The sequence below is a fragment of the Hakea prostrata genome, chromosome 11 (genome assembly GCF_041222555.1).
Source record: "Hakea prostrata isolate BN-2017 chromosome 11, UWA_Hpros_2, whole genome shotgun sequence".
Lineage (NCBI taxonomy): Eukaryota > Viridiplantae > Streptophyta > Magnoliopsida > Proteales > Proteaceae > Hakea > Hakea prostrata.
The window spans coordinates 20563391-20586786 of record NC_142610.1 but is presented as its reverse complement, the minus strand read 5'-3'; the positions used below and the strand labels follow the sequence as shown (position 1 = coordinate 20586786).

General features: G+C 37.2%; 2 protein-coding genes across 2 annotated transcripts; both read right to left on the bottom strand.

The window, feature by feature from the left end:
* Positions 1–1489: 1489 nt before the first annotated feature.
* On the bottom strand, positions 1490–17324 carry LOC149000755 (putative 3,4-dihydroxy-2-butanone kinase). Its single transcript, XM_089139506.1, has 20 exons — positions 17005–17324; positions 16740–16813; positions 16603–16666; positions 15758–15870; positions 15594–15641; positions 15321–15392; positions 15115–15204; positions 12719–12892; positions 11799–11882; positions 10163–10218; positions 7903–8033; positions 7729–7821; positions 7432–7496; positions 5961–6104; positions 5828–5871; positions 3615–3695; positions 3408–3481; positions 3221–3333; positions 3031–3126; positions 1490–1646 (listed from the first exon to the last, which is right to left on the bottom strand). Exons 1-20 carry the CDS (start codon positions 17042–17044, stop codon positions 1521–1523), a joined length of 1782 nt encoding a protein of 593 aa, XP_088995632.1. The 5' UTR covers positions 17045–17324; the 3' UTR covers positions 1490–1520.
* A 2335-nt stretch (positions 17325–19659) lies between these two features.
* LOC149000754 (uncharacterized) lies at positions 19660–23125 on the bottom strand. The gene is made up of 2 exons (XM_089140878.1): positions 22987–23125; positions 19660–22887 (listed from the first exon to the last, which is right to left on the bottom strand). The coding sequence occupies exon 2, from the start codon at positions 22868–22870 to the stop codon at positions 21185–21187; it is 1686 nt and encodes a 561-aa protein (XP_088997004.1). The 5' UTR covers positions 22871–22887; positions 22987–23125; the 3' UTR covers positions 19660–21184.
* Between the last annotated feature and the right edge of the window lie 271 nt (positions 23126–23396).

Sequence of the window (23396 nt, the reverse complement as noted above, 5' to 3'; positions counted from 1 at the left end):
TCTCAGAGTTATTCGAGAAAGAGTTGTGTATCAAGCTTTCAATCTCAAAATCAAGTACTCAAATACATATCAAGTTTTCAATGCGAATGCGATAAATCATCATCTGACTATCTGAAAAATATAGGAGACCAACTCTTTGGTTTCTGAAAACGAAAACGCCAATTTTCATTTTTTGAACAATAGCAAACCTAACTATATTTATTTTGTGCCTACCCATACCCCAAATATTGGCTATGATGCTATCTCAATTGAGAACCATTTTGATTATGGTTTATAAAAATCCTTCTTTCCTTTTTGTAATCACTTATAATCTCTTAAATTTCTTCTTTACAAAGAAAGTTTACATGTAAGTCATCATTGATGAAATTAAAATAGATGCTTTCAGAGATGGGAGAGGCTACAATCAAGTGGGAAGCCATGAGAGAGGCTACAATCAAGTGGGAAGCCTAATCCGAGACTCAGCTGGAGTTTATTTGGGCAGTTTCGTGCAGTGCATAGCCGATGGTAGTGTTGTGGAAAAGCTGAACTTGAAGCTATCACTACAGGAATTCAGTTTAGCTCTCGATGGACCTACTACCCCTTGATGTGGAGTTTGTCCAAGTGCATGTATGGGAATTTGTCTAGGGTGGACCATTGGATCTTCTAAAACCATAAGATTCAGCCACATATACAGAAGCTCTAACATCACGCATGATTGATTGGCAAAGATGCCAACAATGTTGGAAAATCCATCGCTTTTCTATCCGGACCCCCTTTGAAAATTGTGGAAATCCTAATAGCAGACAACCAACAAGTTTAGTAATTTAGCACTCTGGTTCTCAAACTATGTAACCAAAAAAAAAAAAAAAAAAAAAACCTACTTCCATCTTTTTAATTTAAAAGAAAATAAAACGAACTTGTATTTAAAGTGATATATTCTCCCTAATAGACCCTGCATCCATAAATCACATTACTTACTCTGCATCTATAAATCACAGTACTCTTGATCTCCAATCTTATAAGATCATGTCCCACCCTGGGTGAAAGAAACTCCGCTTTGCCCAGTTTTAGATGGGCATGCTTTGAAGTCACCACATAACAGAATGTACAAGTGGACAGAAAAGTCTAGTAGGTAAACATGTCATCATCATTGATCATTCTATGTATACAGTTTGAAGTTACAAAAAAACCGATTGTAAACCACACAAAAAAAAAAAAGGAAAAACGAATACAGGGTAACAAAAACAGGATTAGACTTCAAGATCACTTATTATTGTGTTTTTTTTTTCAAATTTCTCCCCCACTTTTTTTTTTTTTTTTTTCCCTGGATGACCTCACTCTGATAGATGGAGATAATTTCCTGAAGCACATATAGAAAGATAAGCACTCTCTCAGCTTTATGCACAATAGCATAAGCGGGGAAGCTTTTAAGAGTTTTGTAAGTCGCCCAGAAAGAGTACAAAATTTACTGGCTTAAAAATTGCAGCAAAATGTAGGCAGTGTAGATTAGGGGAAAACTCTCTATATAGTCACTTTTCTAGCTATAAACCTTTGCATTTTTCCTTGACAGCTAATGCTGCAGCTCTATACCATGATGCTGCGGCCATGGCTCCTGGGTCTGGCACTGTTGCAAGGATCTCTCCGGAGACATACGAGGATCGGCCAGCCTACAAAGACATGAATGAGTGTTACAGCAGTTTCACGTTGAAATAAACACTTGACAGGGTCTCACAAACAGCAGCAAACACTATTTCATACTTCCCTAGTTATGGTTACAGTTCAATTTTCTGAAGGGAATTCTTAGTTTCTAATACAGAAGCATTTGCTGTTATTATATTAAAACAAATATAAACCAAATCATGGAGAATGCATCAAGTATGCATCTATGCAGGTGGGTGGTCAGAGATCTATAGTATTCCAGAACTGGAACTACACGCTAAAACAGGACCCAAGTAGGAATACTTCAGGGGATAAAACTGGACAAATGAGAATAGCCAGGAATACATATTGTCCTTGTTTTCTTCATCAATTGTGTCTTCAGTCCATGCTCTGGTTCATGTTGAGACAGTTTTAGTTAGTTGAGTCTGGTGACATTCTGTTTTCGGAACTCTTAGTAAAACTTCAGCTATAACAAAATATAACAAAGCTTGAGAAATGATTTAGCCTTGAGCATGTGAGCTTTGTGACAGACACAAAATGGTATTGTGGAATTCAGAACTGCTGCATGAGGAATTCAGTAGGTAAACCTCACAGGGATGCCAAGAAACTGGTGAGATGCCAGTCAATTCCAGGTGGAAGACCTAGCTCACATCATTATTTTTCTTTCCCATGTTTCAAAAAAGTGTACAGGGTTCTGTTATTTACTGGTTAAAGATTGGTTCCAAATTAATTTCTCTCCGTTTGACAATGTTGAAATTAGATATGGAGCCCATCAAGTTGCATAATGATCCAAAGTGATGGGACAGAAAGCTTTTCATAATTTAATCACTAGCAAAAAAATATGTGCAGTTAGCCTATAAATAGAAAGGCAGACAGGGCACCCAAGTTGCTAATCCAGAACACTGGATCAGAAGAGTTCACCATTATTATTCACATATCATATTTGAGCCCCTAGTTCAATTATTTGACTTGCTATGTAATGCAAATGTCTTCTTATATCTACAAAAGTCCAAGAGATTAAGTGATTTTCAACCAATTTTCTTTGTATCATTCAGAAATGTGACAGAAATTTCAGAAGCTGGTATGGGGGTAACCTCTACTCTGAGTGAAATTTTGGCCACAATCAACAGGACACATGGAATGCATTGCTAATTTTTCATGTATGATGAGATTTTGGCCATACTGACCAACAAGAAAATCAATAACCTAATCCAACTTAATAAGGCCAACAACATTTTGGGTTTTGGCAACAAGTACCAGAGGCCAACAGCATTTTGGCAATAAGTACCAGAGGCCAACAGCATTTTGGCAATAAGTACCACATTCCATTAATTATTTGGAGTGAAATTCCTCAAATTATCAGTAAAAATATATCTTTTTGATGGTTGTTACCTGTGCCTGCATGTGTTTGGTAGACTCTGCACCACTCACTGCTGCTTCAGATGACAGAAGAAAGGCAGTGGATGGATTGTCCCCAGCATCTAATCTCTGCTCAATACGATAAGACGAAATCAAGTATACAGTTTCAAGCAACCAAGTGAAAAAGCAAAACAAGGTATGCATAGATGTGATGACGGGTGACCTCACGAAGAACTGCCGATGCAGGAATAAGTGCATCTAGCAATGTGCGATAACCGGCATGAGCTCCTCCATATTTGCTGACGGCAGCAATGGCTGCATCAAGCGCATCAGACCCTGGAGAAACAGTAGTAGTCAGACCAGAGATCTATGCAAATCTTGCTGAGTATTACACAACAGAACCATCTCACATTGTCTAGAGTTAACCACTGGTGAAGCGCTCTCTTTCAACTTTGCATATGCTGCCTTACAGAATATATTATATCTATACAGGGAGAGATAGACATTTAGATATGTTAAAAGCAACAAACCTATAATCAAGAAGTAACTATAAAGAGTTTGCTCTGAACACGGATTTCCAACATAAACTTGTTACAGAGGAAAGGAAGATACAGTACATGATCCCACTTGTCCCTCCCATAATCTTGACAGAGGATCCAATTTCATTGACTGTCTCTGTAGCATCATTAAGAGGATAACTACAACAGCCCAAAAAATATGTGATCAGCCCTCAGAAGATGCATAAACTGGAAGGATTATCATCTTGAAGCAAAAACCTAAGTTTGTGCTACAGATCTGATAGAGAAAACATGATTCCTACATAACAGCACATTAGATGGTCCCAGAGGTTCAATTGCCATGGGATCTCCTTCGACCAGTATTAATAGAGAAATACTTAACACCATAGTATTGAGATTGACAATGAATAAACCAGAATACATATGTTACAGAGTAAATCTGCCAACGGTTATATCTTCAGGCCTTTATTGGCTTAACATACCATTCTGGATGATTGAAATAGGTAACAAATTCCATCAAATATTTTTCTCTGCAAAATCCTAGCAAAATGAATCCAACATGCCAGCTACCAGGCTAATCTTCATGTTAAATACACTTTTTTTTTTGCATCTCAGATAGAGACTAGTGTCAAGTGTTGAAGTAAACATATCATCTTCTATTTTTTGTCTTTAAATTGTTTAGTGATAGCACACTGCATATGAACATTAGTATTCATGTTTATTAATTCTTGGACATTGTTTTGAAAAACTTAAATGTGATCCGAAGGGAAATTGAAGATATAAAACAATGAAATTAAATGCATTGTGGCTTCCTATTCCATTGCTTTCTTTTTTGTTCGAAATTAGTAGATGGTCAAGGTGGAGGATATGTTGCTTCTAATCAATAGCTGTAAAAGGAACACCTTCCAAACACCTCAGCTCACCCAGATGCTGTGATACCTATGCTTCTAATGAGACTGATAAAGCATATAAATAGCAACATTGACTGTATTGAAGTGAGGACAATGATGATATTGTGGAGGTGGATGAGGAGAGAGAGGATGCCCTACAGATTGAGGGTGATGATGTTGGCTTCTTCACTGACATTATGGGCTTCTGGAAAGGACGAGGATGATTTGATATGTAGGAGGAAAACCAAAGGATGATTGTGGTCTTCGCAGATTACAGAGATTAGAGCTATCGGCATGGTTGGTAACGATTGCTTTGTAAAATAATCCATTGAAGTTCTCATGAGCGGATACCATCGTCCATCCACACCCACTTCTGATGGTTGGTATTGACAAATTGAGATTTGCAGGCTATTCTTTAGGCAACCCCGGTCCTGCAGGAGGCAGTGAAATGAGATAATACAGGCATCATCGTTCATGTCTTTCTGGACCCATAGAGGCAAATATAACCTCTCATTTCCATACTGAGAAGATCATTCAGTTATCTTGATTAATTGGTTCAGAAAAGATGATGTTTCAACCATGGAGATTCTCACATTTTCACCAGATCTGAATTGGTATCTTCCATTTATATTTCCATCTATTGTAGGCCGAGATCAGTAAACTTCTTCGATGACAATATGGCTCTATAAGATTTTAATAAGCCAAAAGCGTTGTGACTGGATGTTTTGCTTTATTATCTGTTTTTAACTCATAAGATAAACTATCTTCTGTGTAGTTGGTTTCAGATTTTGGGAGTCACCCACCCAGTTGTTGTCATCGTTGTTATTGTTGTTGTACTCTAGTCTATCTCTTCAGTAACATTAATAATTGATAAAAAAAACAACGGGACAAAAATATAGTGCACTTTTGAGGAAAATCAACTATTAAAATAATATGGTGACAAAAGACCATGTACACTAAGAAATCAGAATGCTCTACAAGTATGCAAGCATAATGGATTGGTAAGTTTATGATTACCAATAAAGAAAGAAAGAAAAAGCAGAAAAAAAATCAGTTTTTTCATGCAATAGAATTTAAGCTCCCATTATTTACTGGAACAATAGCAATTCATTAACATGAAAGGTATGTAAAACCAAAAGATAGGATTAACTACTTAAATTAATATGATGGCAAAAACCATGTAAGTTCACTATGTTAAACAAGTATAATGAATCAGTGTATTTAGGATTCCCTACCCAAAAAAAATAAATGGAAAATAATCTATATGGTACTGCATAACATGGCAAAAGAGTAAATACTTCTTTTTCCAAGCAATAAAAATTAGATCCATTATCCATTAGAGTGATAGCAACACATTCCCTTGGACGGACTAAAACAAAAAGCATGCAAACAAAATTGTTAAAGAATAGAAAGATAGCTTACTACTTCTTCAAGTCCTCAAGAACAGCCATGGCACCTTTAAACATCTGTTAAAGCAAATGAAATCAGATCCCAAAAGGCACATAATAAGATCCAAAAAGCAAACATGAATCACGAAATATGACCGTTGACTCACCGTTGAACCACAGTCACCATCACCTACTTTACTATCCCATTCATTCAAGTCATCTCTAATGTTGATAACTGCATTGGCTGCTGCTTCGATAGCCACCTCAAGAAGGCAGCCTTGCTGATTAAGCTCTTTTGGCCGACTCAATGCCTATTCAATAGAAGGAGGATCATTGTATTTGACGAGGAGGAATGAATATGGAGAAATAATACCAAATGATTTTGGCTCGCGGGGAGGGGGATTTGTTCACAGAAATAACCAAGAATAGATACATGTCAGGAATAAATTAAATAAGTTCAAAGCAGGTTGAATTAGTACATAACACTCAGGTACACCACCAAATAATAGGGTTCAAATGGGTAATACAATAGAGGAAACAGTGTGTAAGTTTAGTAACAGTAGGACTAAAGGCAATTTGAAAACTAACTGAAGGGAGCTACCATAGAGTCGAAAATTTGAGATACTAGGGTTCAATAAGAGGGTGAACGTGGTGCCAAAGGCTTCCGCAGAAGCAACGTCCGAGGAGGGGGGGGCAATTTTCGTAGGCATCCTTACCTCAGCAATTTTTGCTGAGAGGCTGTTTCAATACCTTGACCTCCTCAGGCTACAACTAGGGTTCAACCATAAATGAAAAAGAGAAATATAAGGGATAGGATGAGTTTGAACAAAGAATCAGAATAGGAGGGTGAAGTGCAAGGGGACATCCATAATGCCTTCTGCAGTCAATTTATTACCTTAAACCCAAAGCAAAATTCTAAAACACAATTATATGATCCACACATGTTATTGATGAAGGCTGATTTCACAGTACTAGGATATTCCAGTGCCTATTTCAGGGTCTAAACGTGCTCGGTTCGCAAAAGAACAGCATACATCACTGGTAGGGGCTGCAGATCGTATTCAGATCATCAGGATCTTCCAAATGAGTGGTTCTGGGCCCCCGACTGCCATTGTTTATAAAAGGAAATTTTCTATTGTCAGAACATATTTCAGTAACAAAAGAAACATTTGCATTAATGGCTGTACCACTGTTGTTGATGGTTAAAGAAGGTTTCTCTTCCTTCCATTAGGGGGAGGGGAAGCCTGCAGCACATAGATGCTGAAACACTGATGTTTGGTGGCTCCAAGGCATCACCCAAGAGGTCGAGAACCATTGTAGAGGTTTTCACTTGCTTCACATCACATTTCTTTTGTGTAACTATCACCCCAAAGGATAATACTTCAGTGGATAAAGCTGCATTTATGATTCACCAGAACCTCTCCAAACCATCTAGTTGCTGATTGAACTAACATCTAACGAAAAATGTAACAAGTAAATTAAAGGTCAACTATACACAGAGATATATTATCTCAAAGACAGAAAATAGACTTTGGATGATTCCTGAACAAAGATGATTAGGAAATCAAATAGTGCCAAGATACATATTCTCAGAAATATTGAAGACTTGTAACAATTAGGTCCACCAATGGCAGTTACCTCATCATTTTTTGTTGACCGAGATGGTGGAATTGGAACAGGAATCTTAGTCGGTGGGTGACTCCCTGCAGATTAAAGCAACTTCTGATGAGCACATAAGATAATGACAGACTCAAATGAGGGGTGTGCATCTGTATCTGATGAAAGAGTTGAAAAAGAAAGAGTTTCAGAGATACAATCAAATTCAGTAAAATTCTCTAGCTATAAGCTGAGAGTTTGATTGGGACCACCACATGAACAAGAATGACAAAGAAAATTAACATATGTATGTAAGTATTCCCATTTGCACATTCCTACCATCAACACCAACAGGCCAAGCTGGAGCCTTAGTTGGGGCATCCAAACGCTTCAATATTGCTTGATCGGTCTTCATAATTGAAATTGAAAATCCTGCTCAAGAAAGAAGTTCTCATCCAGAAGTTGGAAACAAGAGGCAAGAAGGGATATACAGCAACCACTGAAGTATCTAACCTTCCATATCAAGAGAAGTCATGAATGACCCTGTATACACTCTCTCAACAGCTAGTCCATGTTCTAGCTGCAATTTATGAACAGCATTTCCTGAAGCAATCATCAACTCCATTAAGGGGGTGGCACCTAACCTGCAATTAAAAATCCAAATCACCATCAAACTTCCTTTGATTCAAAAGGATGATAGGAAGCTCAACAAATTGATAAGACATCTCAATTTAGCTCCTTATCCCTACTTAGGATTGCCTACTCGCATAAGGTAAACAAGAAGCTCAGATTCCAGGTCAAATTTCTGTTTCAGCCATATTTCAATGCCTTTGTGAAATATGGGCATTTTGTACCTTTAATACTGGAACTTGGTCTATTCTGGTAAAAATTTATAAATGGAAATTTCAGTAGCCAAAACCTGAAACCTATTAAGCATGATGTTAAAAAAAGCATTGTGGTAGTTTGGCTTCAAACCTATGACATATACCAGACTAACATTCTTTGCCTGAAAAATCTAATCAAAATCCATCAGACAAATTCTATTAGTGAAATTTCTTAAATTTGAGAAAATTTTTGACAGATGCTTCAAATCCATCCAAATGTTAGACTGGATGCTCCACAATTGACCACCAGATTCAGCCAAAAATGAGGTTTTCAAGTAGTTATGGAGTGCTCGGGTGAAGGTGCAAAATCTCTAATTTTTCTCGAAATCTTGCTTCCAAATGTGCCCATGTTTGAAATTTCCGTGGCTGGCCCCATTTAAGTTAATATAAGGGTGAGTTGTTGTTGTCATTTGAACTTTAACTGTAATGAAATGAAAAAAGAAAAGAACAAAAAAACAATGTTGCCAATTTGAAATTTTGTCAAAAAATGGACATACCTATGCTTTACGTAGGCTAATGTTTTGATTCATTTCATTTGGTTGAAATATTAAACAATGTCCAGATACAATAGATCTTTTTGTTAAGATTTTGTTTTCATCTCAATCTGGAAAGACCTCTTATTCACAACCTCACTCCATATGTTCAATTCTAACGGTCAACTAGATATCATAAAGAGAAAAGTATAGGAATAGCAGTCTTCCTACAGAAGCTGCCACCATAGGATCAAATATCAACCAATTTCACCCAAGTAACTTAAATGGTTTTTCATGAAAAACATTAAATAGCTTATTTTCACATAGCATAAAAAATAAAGAATTTTCCAATTTCATACAAAATCAACGATGTCATAAAAGTTACATGATTTTAATTGTAACCACCAAATCTTGTTTGGTCTCTGCCACAACAGAAACGAGCACATTTTTCACATTGCAGGCCTAAAAAGAGTCAACCATCACTGCAGAAGCACAAAGCTAAAAATATGAATGAAGCCAAAACTGAATTAACAGAACAGGAGAAACCACAAGGGAACAATAAGCCCAACAAGGCATAGTAAAATGGTTTCCCATGGCAATGTCATCAGCGATCCCATAGCTGACTTTAATCCACCAGAATTAGGAATTGAACTGGCACACAAGGTATGAAAATGAACTTCAATCAACCTAATGTTAAGTATATCTCTACGTCCATGTGGTGTCAAGTAATGCATCCTTTCAGAGATCTATCACTCAAAAAATTCTCATCAAGTAGGTTGTAGAAATACGTTGTCCATATTTTCTTAATGTCCCTCCCTTATAAATGCTCTACCATTATCACCTTTACTATGCGTAACATGGTTTAGGTCTTGACTCATCCTTTCTCACATTTTATTAGACAGGATTTTCCCCTTCTTTTTTGTTCAGACTGTTATAAGAACTTTCATATTTCTTCCCATTGTTTTCCCCACAACTTAAGCACCGAAGATAATGCAAAGACAAGTACGACTGATAAAAAAAATTTTCACATAAACCAACTGATCAAATGGCAAAAGGGGATGAATTTGAGACATTAAATGTGAACTGGGATTTTATGAATTAAAATTGGGCCAGATATGATCAATCTTAAGTTCAAAATTAAGTAACCAATAAATCTGCATATAAAATTCCTTGGCAACACAAAAGTCAATGATGATTTTTTATGTGGCAGCAATTTGTTACCCTTCATTCTCGTGCCATTTCTTCTTTACACAATATCATAAGTTTCCAAAATGAAACCATAGATTCTTTAAGTGATTAATTGAGACTCTAACTTTAAGCCATTTTAACCTTTGATTTTGCAGGGGCAATACAACATTGACGATTGAATATCTAAACAGGGACAATGCATATCTTGTAAACAAACATCGAACTCACCCATTAATCATAAGCACAACTCTGCTCCCTCGTGTGATTGTCACATAATGAGTTTCCTGCAATAATGTCCATGGAAGACAGGATTATCAAGCCAAGAGAATAACTTAAGTAAAATCATAATCAAGAGAATGTTATCCTGAATTGTAATGATCAGAAACAATGTATTGCAAAGACAACACAAGAACAAAGCAAGTAAAAATTGAAGCACTTCTTCTATAGCACCTAATACCTCCCTGTAACAACAACAAAGCCTTATTCTCAATTAAGTGGGATTGGCTACATGACTCCTAGTGGAGAAAAAAATACCAAAGATAAAGGAAAGAAGTTTATGAGAAGAACACAACAGCAACAACAAATTTGTGTTATGTCAACTGACTAAGTTCCGCTGCTTGGATCCTTCCCCTTCAATCAGTGCTATTCAATTCATACTTGAAACAACACATAACACGCATGTCTTTCCTCAACACTTCTCTTAAGGCCTGCCCCTATCTCTTTTATTATCTTCAATCAGAATCAAGTTGGTGGAGGGCTAGATAGGAGGGGGAAAAACTGGCAGGGAAGGGGAAAGAGATTATGCAATAACACACTCCCCAATTTATAAACCAATAAGTTTCTATTCAACTTTCCGTCCCAATTCCCAATGTTGAATCACATGCAAGCTTTTACAGGAAAAAACACGAGACTCCTAGTTAGCCAATGAAAACGAAATAAAAAGAAGAAATTCAAACTCAAACTCAATCTAACTCCTACATGTGTAACTTAAAAACAAATAAAAGACTGAAGTTAATGAACTACTAAATTAGAAAACTAATTTGAAACCTTTACCAACCAAAACCCATTGGACCAGTTCTCTCAAGGTTTGGTTTTCCAGATCCTATCATGCTGATCCAACCAGTTAAGGATACTGCATCAGTTAAAAAACAGTAATTGCCTGAATGGATTCAGGTCAAGAAGGACAATAGAATATAGTAAATTGCATTAGGAAGAACAGAACCTTTTATCAGGCTATGAGCATATTTCTTCTTGGCACCAAGGTCCAGTAATGCCCTTGGCGATGATCTAGACAAACAAAGTGTTATAAAGGTCGTATTGGTATTGTATAATCTATATAAGAGGGGAACAAATTTTACAAATCTTAATGGTGATGATTTTCTTCTTTGAGATTTTGTGTATTCTGGATCCTAGATTATTTAAGCACTCCAATTCTTCTCTCTTTTCCTATCAACAGGTATCTTTGTTTGTTTCAAAAGCCTACATTGTGGACTTGTAAATTTTCGGGTTTACAACAGACTGAACAGGGGGAAAAAAAAGAAAGAAAGAATTAGTTGGTGAGAGAATGATAGTTGAAATTTGGAAGGCACAAATCGGAGTAGTGCTTCATAACAGTCAGGTTTATCGGAGTAGTGCTTCATAACAGTCAGGTTTATCCTGAATCTTTCTGTGACAAGGAGCTTGTAAATGTTGCCAAAATAGAGCATATTAAAAATAATCACACTTTCATCTTTTCAAAATCATTGTTATTAAAAAAAGAAATATTAAAATCTCTCCCATAAAGACTAAGAAATAAAAAACTGAAAGACAGTGAACAAAAGAAAATTGGCATAGCAGCATAAATAAGTCATTCTTTGAAACGCACCGGTGACAAAATTTGATTGAGAACATGAGAAACCACAACATCCACAGATTGAATGTCTACCACAGCAGCACCAGGTTCTCCATGCTGACACAGTAACACAAAATTAATTTGTCAAATAGAAAAGATACTGATGGATAAAAAAGAAAGTGTCCAGTAAGCACATGTAAGCAAATACATCAAGAAACGAAGAGATTAGCATCGGAAGTAATACACTTAAATAGAGGCTATTTGGATCTTCATTAGGACATTAGTACCCAACCAAACTAATTTCATTGGATGGATGTAAACAGAGTTAGAGGGAAGGCCTTACTTAAATGGTGAAGGTTGCTCCATTGTGACCAAGTGGTCATGGCTGGAAACAGTCTCTTTAAAAAGTTAGGGTAAAGCTGTGTACATTATGACTCACCCAGACCCCATGGTAGTGGAGCCTTGTTCACTGAGCACACCCTTTCATGTAAACTACTAGTTCTTAAATAAGGGTTAGCTTATGCCACATCAATGTTTTGATTGCCTTTCCTTGGTTGCAGCTAGGCAGCACGTTCGGACAAATTCTGTTCTCTACATGACAAGTTATCTCTGCAGGGCTTCATATGCCGTGCCTCTCAGACGATAAGAAAACAAATCTCAAGAGGATATGTGAGGTTACTGGCTGCTATAATGCATGACTAAAGGAGTTTGAAGGCACAAATAAGGAAGAATTTGACAAGGTATGATGAACTATTGTTAAAGTCTCAACATTCTTTTGTACATCAACTTGTATGCTGGATAATAAAGGAAGTACATAAACACCTGTAATATGCCTTTTGATTTCAAGAAAAAGCTTCCTTAACTAACGTGGAAAAAGCTTACCTTAAAAAGGGGAAAAAAAGAAGAAAAAAAAAGACACTACTATTGTGGAAAAAGTAGTTCATTCAACTCACAATTCCTAGACCAAGCTCCATTTTCTCTTGACCTAAGCGATCTGATGTGACACGACCTGGCAGCGTACAAACAGACAATGCAACACCCATTGTTCCAACCCTTTCAGCTGCACGATTTGCCTCGGCCGCAACATCAGCAAGAGAAAGTCCAGCAGCAGCAGCAGCTCCAGCAACCTGTCATTTACAAAGGAAAAAAAGTTCATATTCTGGCCAATGAAGCACAACTGCTACTAATTTGAAAGAGACTAATGAAAATAAAACTGGTAATTTACTTCAAGTTTATCTTCCAGTTTCCACTAAGGTCTTGTTTGTTTGCTGAAGAGAAGTGGGTCAGAATAGTTTGAAGGTTTTCCATAAATTTTCAAAACCAAATTTCTTGTTTGTATGGGGTGATAAAGTAACTAAAAAGTGGATTTGAATCCTCTACAACCTAGTGTTTTTTGGGCATCATGCTGCATGCAACTGGCAAGCAACTGAGTGGATATCATGCCCATCCAATGGTTGGTAACCCAGTTCCTCCAAGAGGTTTCTTTTTTTTTTTTTATTAATTTTATTTTGAGAAGGAAATTTGAATGTATGAATTGAGCTCAGCTACAGACCACTGGATGGACATCAAGTCCACTTGGCAGCCTGCCAGTTGCATGCAGCACGATGGTCACACACTCCCAGGTGTGAAGGAAAAAGGCTATAATTTTCAGGACAATAAATAATTTCTACGGTTGGTCCATACAGTGGTGAGATACATGCGAAAGTGGTTGGTTATCTTGGAGAATAAATATTGTAATTCACAAACCTAAACAGTAGCAAGCTCTTGAAGATAAGGAAATTTAAGCAGTGATAAGGCCTAGTGCTATGGTTTAAGAGGATAATTATGGAAGAAACCATCTTAAACAAGTCCTTTTATAATTTATGACTGTTATGTGTTATATAATTAACCCCTTGACCTGCATTTTCCATTCAAAACCAAACAAAGAGGCAGCATATAAGATCCACGGCTACAACTAGAAGAAAGAAAGGGCAGCGCTTCACCAATATTCATTTGCTTTCTCTATGTGCAAAAGAATCAGTGGACCACTTATCCATTATCTTCTTTCCAGCTCTCCTTCCCCATCCCTTAGCAAAGTAATTAAACAATGATTCTTCTCTTCGGTGATATAGCATTGATAATGCCTTCAGATCTCATTAACTTCTTATCAAGCTCAAGAACCGATCCCTTAGCAAAGTAACTAAACAATGATTCTTCTCTTGGGTGATATAGCATTGATAATGCCTTCAGATCTCTATAACTTCTTATCAAGCTCAAGAACCGATTCATTTTGGTTCACAGGTAATTTGTTGAAAGATAACTAAGGAATCTTCTTATCAAAGCCATCCAGACAAAACCAGCAACCAGTAATTAACCATTTGAGGATACGCAGAACCATTAGATTAAGCTGCTGTGCAAACATGACCTATTTTAACCTTTTGGCCATCAAATGCAACCTTGGATATGTCCAAAATAGAAACTTCAGCACAGGACATAATGACGGGACAGGACAGAATGACAGGCAACTAAAAATTGGAATCATCTAATGGCTGCTTCTTTTGTTTTTGCGGCGACAAGTAATCTGCCATATTGTAATTAGTGTTCTTCTGGAAGACTGATCATGTAAGAACTTATAGAAACAAACAATCACACCCCCACCAACACACACGCGGCTCCAAACGTGAAAGTAGCACATGACAAAGAGGGCACAATGCGCTATGGCATGCCAGCGTATAGCACAAACCCCATACACTTACTAGGGATCAAGCACCAGGCACCCTGGCTCTAGTACCATGTCACAACCACTTTCCCAAAAGTCCAAGCTGCTTAGGCAACAACAGTATATATCAACAGTAAACAACTGATAGATATAATTTTCAAGGTACTGGCTCCCTGCTCATTAAGAAACTTCTTACTAATCCAAAGGATTAGAGTATTTTAATATAAAGAAAAGCTATATATTTGTGGTTCTTATTTCATTGTGCTCATTTTAATGGTGAGGAAAACATAAATCAGCAGATCAACAAAATCTAATCCCCATTGATACTGGATTTTACTCTTTTGAACCAAAGACAACATATTATGAGAAATTCATCCAAAAAAACCAAACATGTTATGAGACCCTAAATGAATCATGGATTCTATGGAAACCAAGCCCATCCTGATAATATTGATAAACTAATAATGCAGGGTGCAACTCTGGCCCATCTGAGTTGGTAATAACAACTTAAGGGCTAAGACCAATGCCCCTCCTGATTTAGCTCAGATCTCATACCAAATTCTCAAGTTGCATACACAAACGATTGTTTGATAGGTAGAGTGGCATGTCAAAGGGGGGGGGGGGAGAGAGAGAGAGAGGAGGAGAGAGAACCTTGTGGACTAGAATGGTCCCAGCCAAACCTCTTCGTCCAGCTATGCCCCGAGGTGGTGGAAGAGCACAATCATCTCCAACAATAACTGTCTGCAGTGTGAAAACAAAATCTTTATTTTGATTCTTTCTAGGCACAAGGAGAAGTTTAATGTATTGTCTACTAGATACTCTCCAAGAGTCCAACAAAAAAGAAAATGAATGTGTACCTCTATCTTATAACCTTCAGATTTTGCTTGCTCAGCAGCCAAACCAAAATTTAATCGATCTCCAGTATAGTTCTGATATCAAGGCGCAGAAATTAGAGTAGTGTGAATTTACTACATTTGATAATAAAATGCAACTAGATGACAAACTTTTCTTACAGGTATAAGGAAATTGATTTGTAAAGAAACACCATAATGCACTCACTAGTCAGGATCCCGGCAATATTCAACAATTGAATCAATGTTTTCTCAAATCAGTAAAAGAAAGGTAAATACCTTCACAATCAAAAGACATCCCATTGGACCTGTAACAGCACGGATACCCTAAAAAAGTACTCTGTTAGTTCATCCTCTTCTACAAAAGAATTCAGCATCAAGTTCTCAAATGAGATAAACATACACATCTTCCAATTTACAGATAACAAGGGTTAGAAGCATACAGCTAGGATAGAATCAACATTAGGAGAGGCAAAAACATCTCCACAAATAGCTGCTGTCAGCATCCCTTCCCCAACAAATCCAGCATGAGCAGGCTCATGCCCACTTCCACCCCCTGTGAAATGAACTTTATTAAGTAATACTCAAAATCATGGAAATTCACACGCAATGACAGTACAACAGATAGTTTATCTATGCAACAGCGGATAGTTGTGTGTACAAAGACTATCTTTAAGCATTATCTCACACTAACAAATTGGTGACATTGGCATGCAATGACAGTAAGCAAATGTTAATCGGCTACATAATGTAATACCTGTCTTTATGAAAATTATCCTCAAGCATGGTCCCTAAAACCAATCACTTATTTAAGGACTTTTTATCTTCTTTTATTCCCCCAAGAGGACTGTATAAATTATAAAGGGATCACTACCACTTAAAATGTTCAAACTAATTACAGTATCTGTAGATGACATTCCACCTCAGGTAGCCTCTTTCTTCTCTTGTACTAACATTTATCGACTGTCACAAAACCACTGGATGATTATCCAATATTCAGTAACATTTGTACATTTTTTCCTCCACACTTCAAGAAGTAAAAAAAAATAAAGGGAAGGCAATTGGATATTGTATCACTAAGAACAACTCATAAATTCGAACATACCATACCCAGTTAAACATCAAAACAGATGAAAATAAGCATGCATACAACATGCAAGCGTCACTAGAAGAATTAATCACAAAAGTAATGCAAAACAAGTCAACGACAATCTATAATGCACATGATTTTCACTTGGCACATCCAAAACAAAAGGACTAAGGATGAAACTTTTCATAATACTCCGACCTGAGATAACTGCAACCTTGTCGTACTTTGCTCCTGAGACATCAGCACGTAACACAACTTTAACCTGTCGCACCAATTATCAACCGTAAAATTACAGAAAAAATTTGTATAAACACAAATTAGGAACGATCCGTCACCTCTGGAAACCCATCCAAGTACTGCAAACCAGGATATGTCTCCACTAAACCCTCAATGAACTCAGTAACTACCTCTGAAAACAAAAAAGATCAAAATAAAAACCTCAATCAATGCCAAAACCAAAAAAAATACCGACAAGAACAACCGACATTTCTATCTCGACACAACAAGAACTCATTCAAATTCATCGTCAAGAAATACAAAGAAAATCAACCAAAAAAAGCATGCATGTAATTGAAATGAACAAAGAAGTAAAAACCAGACCATTCGGATCATTGATGAGCTTCTTCCCCTGAAATGCCATTACGCGCCAAGCAATTCGCTTAAACAATCGCTAATTCTTCCCGCTCAAAGGTAATCGCCGAACGTTTCAGAAACAAATTACAGAGAATTCAAGATAGAAGATCCGATGAGAAGAGAAAGAATTAAAGAAAGCAAGAAAAGAAATCCTGTCTTCGCTAAGCAAGAACGAAGTCAGGAGAAACGAATGTGGTTTCTTCGAAGGTCGTTGGTTTTGGTGGTTTTTCTCTGCGTTTTTTCGCTATTTAAAGTGTATTGCTTTGCTTATAGTTAGAAGTCATTGTACAATAGACTGTAATGGGCCGCAAAGTCAAGAAAAGAGGATGAGAAAGAATGACGCCATCTCCTTTATCACCAATGAAAATTTGAGATTTTGTCCTCCCTGATTTAAAAATGGTACACGCGGCATGTTCTGCTAATTTTTAGAATAAATGATTTTGTTTTTTCCTGGAATCTCCGTTTCTGATTGGCAGATTATTATGTTTTTTCTTATCTACCTGACCAAAATTCGTGGCTTTCTTTGGAATTTTGGATATTGGATAGTGCGATAATTTCGTACTCCCAGGTAACCGTGGTTGGTGAACTTAAAACTGGTCCAAACTTAGACCGGGCCAAATAAGTGGCTGGTCCGAAAATTGTTCCTACATTTGGGCCTATTAGAATAGGACTTCCTTTTCACTCTTTCTCACATGATGAGTCGTTGAAAAACACCTACACTAATATAGTTTTTTATTGATATGATTTTCAAATCTTAGGATTATTGACGTCTTGATGTAGGTCACACACCAATATTATGTGTTAAATTGATGGGTGAAGCATATACCGTAATAGGGGGAGAATACACGAGAACCAAGAGGAAAACCCGGAAATTGTTTCGGTGTTGCGCAATAACTGCAGCAATTGATCGAGAACGAGATTCGATCTCAATCGTCCGTTTCTCAAAAGGGTGTGAAACAAGCTTTTGACACACTTTTGAGAAATGGACGGTCTTTCGATATCGACTGCTCGCAGCATTGAAGTCAAACTCGGAAAACCCAGCAAAAACTTAGAAGGAACAAGGCTCAGCTAAAACACTAAGCCAACGAAATTAAAAAGGCAAGCAACAAAAGATAAATAATACTCAACACTACTAGGATACAAGTCACAGTTTTCTTCACTATTCTTTTTCTTCTTTTTCAATGGAGACTAGAAATTGACAAAGACATCCACTTAGTTATGCTACTTTGGGAATACATTGCTTCTCCTACAATCTTCGAGGTAGGATCTTTAGTCTTAGGAGCTTCCCAAAGGTATTCTTATTGCACAACGAAAAGAAAAGTTACGAGGAGTGTTTTGGGGAGGAAGGAGGAGAATGTTACCTACAAGTACGAGAAAGAGGGAGCGAGATGTAAAAGAGGCCACCCAAGAAATTACTCACTAACATCATCACAAGAATAAAAACTCCCACAAAAATGCTTAGCTTGATCATTTATAAATTACACTTGCTTTAATTTCTTACACAAAAATACATTAAAAATACTTACTTGAATTACCAATAGTAATATTCTTTAGTGGAAGAATTCAAGATAGTATAAGACAACATTTATTAACATCTATTACCAAAAACAAGAAGAAGATTTATTGAAGTCTCATCCTACCTTTTTCTTTTTATAATGCAAATCCCTTATTTGGCTTGGAGATGAAGCTTATCCAATATGATGAGGGTGGGGACCCTATCAAATCAACTCACATGTACATTGTACCTACCAAATGACAAATTGTTCCATAAACAGGTTACAGCTTGTCCTTTTCAAGACCATATAAACTGATAAGAATCCATTATGGAAGCCTGAAGAAGCATGAAATCCATCAACAATTCAATTGGTAGAATCCTGCTGCACCCAGAATGGCCCAGGGAACAGTCATGCTTTCCACTTCACATTTCATTTAATTGTTTGTATTTTCATTGCCCCCTTAATGAGAGCTTCCCATCTCAAAAATGGAATTCACTGTTCTTCAAAAGAAATAAATTACCATTAGGGTTTTATTTGAAATTGTTTATTGTTAGTTTTTCTTCAAAAGCAGGCAAGCACGTTAAAAGCTTTCAATCGTGTGGGGAGCTCACATTTTAAGAATCTTATTCAGATTATCCATTCAATTGTGTTTCACACACACCAGCTCTATTACTGGCTGTTTACTACACATGGTATTACTTTTAGCCCATTGATCAACCTTTTAATTAATTATTTTACTTCTAAACTAAGCAGCCAGATTCGCGGCACAATGCACTACATTTTACTTTATGTATTAGAATATGTTTCAGAGACCCAATTGCAAAAAGAAATTCAGAAGAGCAACAAAAATTTTCAATTTACTAGAAATTTGCTAATCTTAAACATAGAACCGAAAAGCTAAAGAAGGAACATATTTCATGGAACTCTCAAAGTAGAGTAGAACAATTAAGAAGCACATGCTCCCCCACCCCCCTCCCCCCAAAAAAATTTATAAAATAAAGACAAAATAGATGAGATCTAAATTTTGAAGTGCTGCAGATCTGTTGAAGTCATCTCTGGATTAAGACATGCACAAAAATGAAGAAAGGTGAGCTAACAGTCAACAAAACTTCATGTTATACAAATAGTTAAAGAGGAGACCAGAAAGGTGAGAATCAAAAGCACAGAAGAACAGCAATTGAATCAGAGAATAGATGAAGAACCGTCGTCCATATGCAGCTCATTATATGATTCTCATCACCTGTAGAACGAAAAAGATTAGAGAAATTTGGTAGAGTTGAAAATAAAACTACAGTCATTATATGATTATAATCTCCAATTCAATGATGAATTACTAGTTGCCCGTTCAATTGATAGTAGGAAATCATAAACAGACAGCTGGTAATGACAAACATGAAAAATTAGATATATTCTCTTGGTAAAACAGTTTCTGTGAATTCAAAATATAGATGGGGGCATTGGTTAGAAAGACTCGGAAACTTACCTAGTTTTGTGCGCACTTCAATACCGTTGTGTAGACAGTGAAGATTCACAATAAGATCAACAAAGGCAACTCTAAATATGCTAGAAACAGCTTAACAAATAATAAGGAATTGGTGATTTTCTGTACAATAATAGCAATTCCAGTTTAACTGTATTTGGTAAGATGCTGGTAAGCATGGTTCTAAGAATCCCAATTGGCAATAAGGAAAGATAATCATTACCTGCTTGCTGCTTCCAATTTCAAAAATCTGGCTGATTTCTAGGGTTCAGAATGATACCTCTCCATCAAACAATGCTGATGAGGATTGCAGTGTGAAGAGCACCAGTAAACATAAATAAGAACAGATGCAAGCCAACCCTATGTGACTCAAAATCAGACTCCAACTATTCAGTGTCAGATTCATGAACTAAGATATACCAACTACATTCTAGAATAAAAAAACTCATCCAACCTTCAGAACCTATCCCATCAGTTTTTCAGTTTGAAATTATATTGGTTTGAAGTTAACTCATATGGTGCATTCTTTATTAGAGAAAGAAATGGTTAGCTCGCAATTCATTCCCTGCAACTTCACCACACAACTGATTTGTTCCCCTCAACATCCAAATAGTACCAATCTTCCATTTCATTAGTTAATTAGTGATTTCGCCACTTAAAACTTAAAATGACAGAATGCAAACATGAACTGCTGATGTAATATTTGCCACCCAACAATACCACATTATGTGACAGGACCTCAAGGGATGCTAAAAATAGGTAGAACTGATTCTTTTCGATAATAATATCAAATCTACTAATAGAGAGGAGCTTGAAGTGCGAATAGTGATACAAAAAGATAGTCAATTATCTAATCTCGAAACATATGACATACGCCTATGCTCCTGAACTGAAATACATCAACAGAAGAACACTAGAAAACCATTTCACAAACTCAAAAGGGAAAATCCTAAACAAAATTCTCAACCTAAGTCAGGAAACATAGATAATTCTTTCCTACGCAGTACATGATTAATAGAATTTTGCACTATGCGAGCACCTAATAAAAATGACCTCAGCTTTTCACGAAAAGCAATTCCACTTGGTCATAACATTACATACGGATACACCAAATGCATCGAGTGGAAACTTCATCAAATCAGTGTGAGCTTTTACCCATTGCGCATATTGATCATGTAGATTGACGGCAAGTATTGATTCCATCTTTGCAGTCACTTGTAAGATCATTGAAAGTTTCGACCTGCTTTTTGCCCCTGAGGAACACCTCAGTATCAACTGATGCTCTCATGTAGCCATCAAATTCTACTGGAACTCCATTGTTAAGTTTTGTGGTCTCGACATACCACTCACTGTTCTCATCCCAGAGATCCTTATATTCATCAAGTAAATGAGTTGAATACTTGTCCTTCAGAGGGCTGAAGAAAGAAGTATCAGGTTCGTTGGTGGCAATATACACATTCCTCCCAGCTTCAATTTTGTCCTCCAGAGATGAAGTAAGTGCTTCAGGTGAAGTATCCATTTCTAGGTTAGGCCAGAGTTCCTTATTTTTAGCCTTCTCACCTCTCACAACATGGACAGAGTCAAAGTCCCAATTCAACCTTGAGGCTATGCCAGAAACTACGTCCATCAGGCGTCTAGATTTCCAGATAAGATGCCATGGACGTTGGATGACAGATTCAGTCTCTCCTTCGCACACTCTATACCAATAATTATCTGGCTCTTCGGATCCAAATTTCCTCATTATCAGAGTGTCCCTTACCTGGGCAAGGTTCATTGGCGTGACCTTAAAATCATCAACAACGAACAGTGGCAAACGATCTTTAACCTGCCATTTCCCCCAATCTGACCAGAACTGACCCTGGTCCAGCACAGATGCTGACTCCTTCAGATGTTCAAAATCAAAGTAAAACCTGAAATCCTTCCCGTCCTCATCATGGTGAGATGAAGTATACATCGAACTTAAACAGATGTTCAAATCCATAACCAATGTGCGGTTCAAATACTGAGCTTCACCCAGAGCACATAACAGGCTCCAGAGGTAATGATTCATGCTCTTGCATTTGTCTCCGCCACCTGAGTAAATCAAGTACTTGCCATGACTAAATGAAGTCTCAGATTCAACGACAGGAAGAGTATCATTAACATCTTCTCCAACGACAGGCAAAGCAGCAGTATTCTTAGCATGTTTGGGCAACTTCTCAAAGCCAATTTTCTGATTCTTCTTCCTCTTCCTTGCATTCATACCAGAGTGATAGTCCCCAATCCCAAGCACAGTGAAATTGCAGTTCTCAGACTTAGAAATCACGAACCTACGGTAGTCTTTATAGAAAGCAGCAAGTTTTCCTTTGTTGGGCCTAAACCTCCAAGCCATATCACAGGTACTTCCATTAGATCCACGCACAGGTTTCCCAAACCGGTAGAAGTGAACATCCTTAAAAGTCTCTATAGCTGTTTTCATCAACAAATTAAAGATATCCCTATCTCTACAGTCAATGGGTTTATCAACATCCCCTTGACAAATAGGGAGATCTTCAACCGTAACAGCAGGAACATCGGTAATGTTAATGAAAGTATCAAATACAGTTTGGTTAGCAGCTACGAAATCCTCACCGGTTTTGACAACAGTGTCAACAGAATTGAAAGTAGCATTTGAAGTTGAGGTAAGGAAGTTTGTGATTTTGGAAGATTGATGGAACAGTGGGTCCTCAGGTTGATAGTTTGCAGCAATGATAGTGAAGATTAAAACCCCAAAAACAAATATACCGAAAAAGAGATTACCGATCAGTGCAAGAGACTTTTGACCTAATTTTTCCGGGTGGAAAGTTCCGGATCTGGAAAGCAACGAATTATTCAACATTGTCTCCAGCTGAAAACCTTTGAAAATTCGAAGAAAAAAAAAATCAGAAAAACTGCAGCAATTAATATCTGAAGTTCTTGAACTAGAGCTATAAACCGGAAAGCGAATGCTCGTACCTTAAATTGAAGTAAAGATCAGAAACATAAGCAGCAGAAGCTCAAGATCCACTAGCAGTCCCAGTCCAAGTCTTTGAGCATTGTTGCTCAGCTCTCCACTCTTCAGAGTGAATCTAGCGAGCGAATAAGAGAGGCGAGCAGCAAATGAAAATCACCTTTTGGAAACTTCGTCAACTTACGCACCCAACGCCGCCAGCATAGAGCGTGATGCTACACAATCGGCTACGGACTGGTGATCCGAACCAAACCCGGTAGATAAGGCCCGAACCAAAGCTTATCAAAGGGGTGAGTGTGGATCATCTCCCCGTGCTCCCCCGATGGGCGACGGCGTTACAACCACAAATTATGTGGGGCCTACAAATAAATAATAATAAAAATATTAAAAAAAACTCCATCACCCTAACCCATGG

Coding starts and splice junctions, on each gene's coding strand:
- LOC149000755 (XM_089139506.1), bottom strand. CDS start 17,044: ATGGCATTTCAGGGGAAGAAGCTCATCAATGATCCGAATG. Junction 15,871..16,602: donor CAAGGTTGCAGTTATCTCAG/GTCGGAGTATTA, acceptor TTCATTTCACAG/GGGGTGGAAGTGGGCATGAG. Junction 15,393..15,593: donor GATGTCTTTTGATTGTGAAG/GTATTTACCTTT, acceptor CCTTGATATCAG/AACTATACTGGAGATCGATT.
- LOC149000754 (XM_089140878.1), bottom strand. CDS start 22,870: ATGTTGAATAATTCGTTGCTTTCCAGATCCGGAACTTTCCACCCGGAA.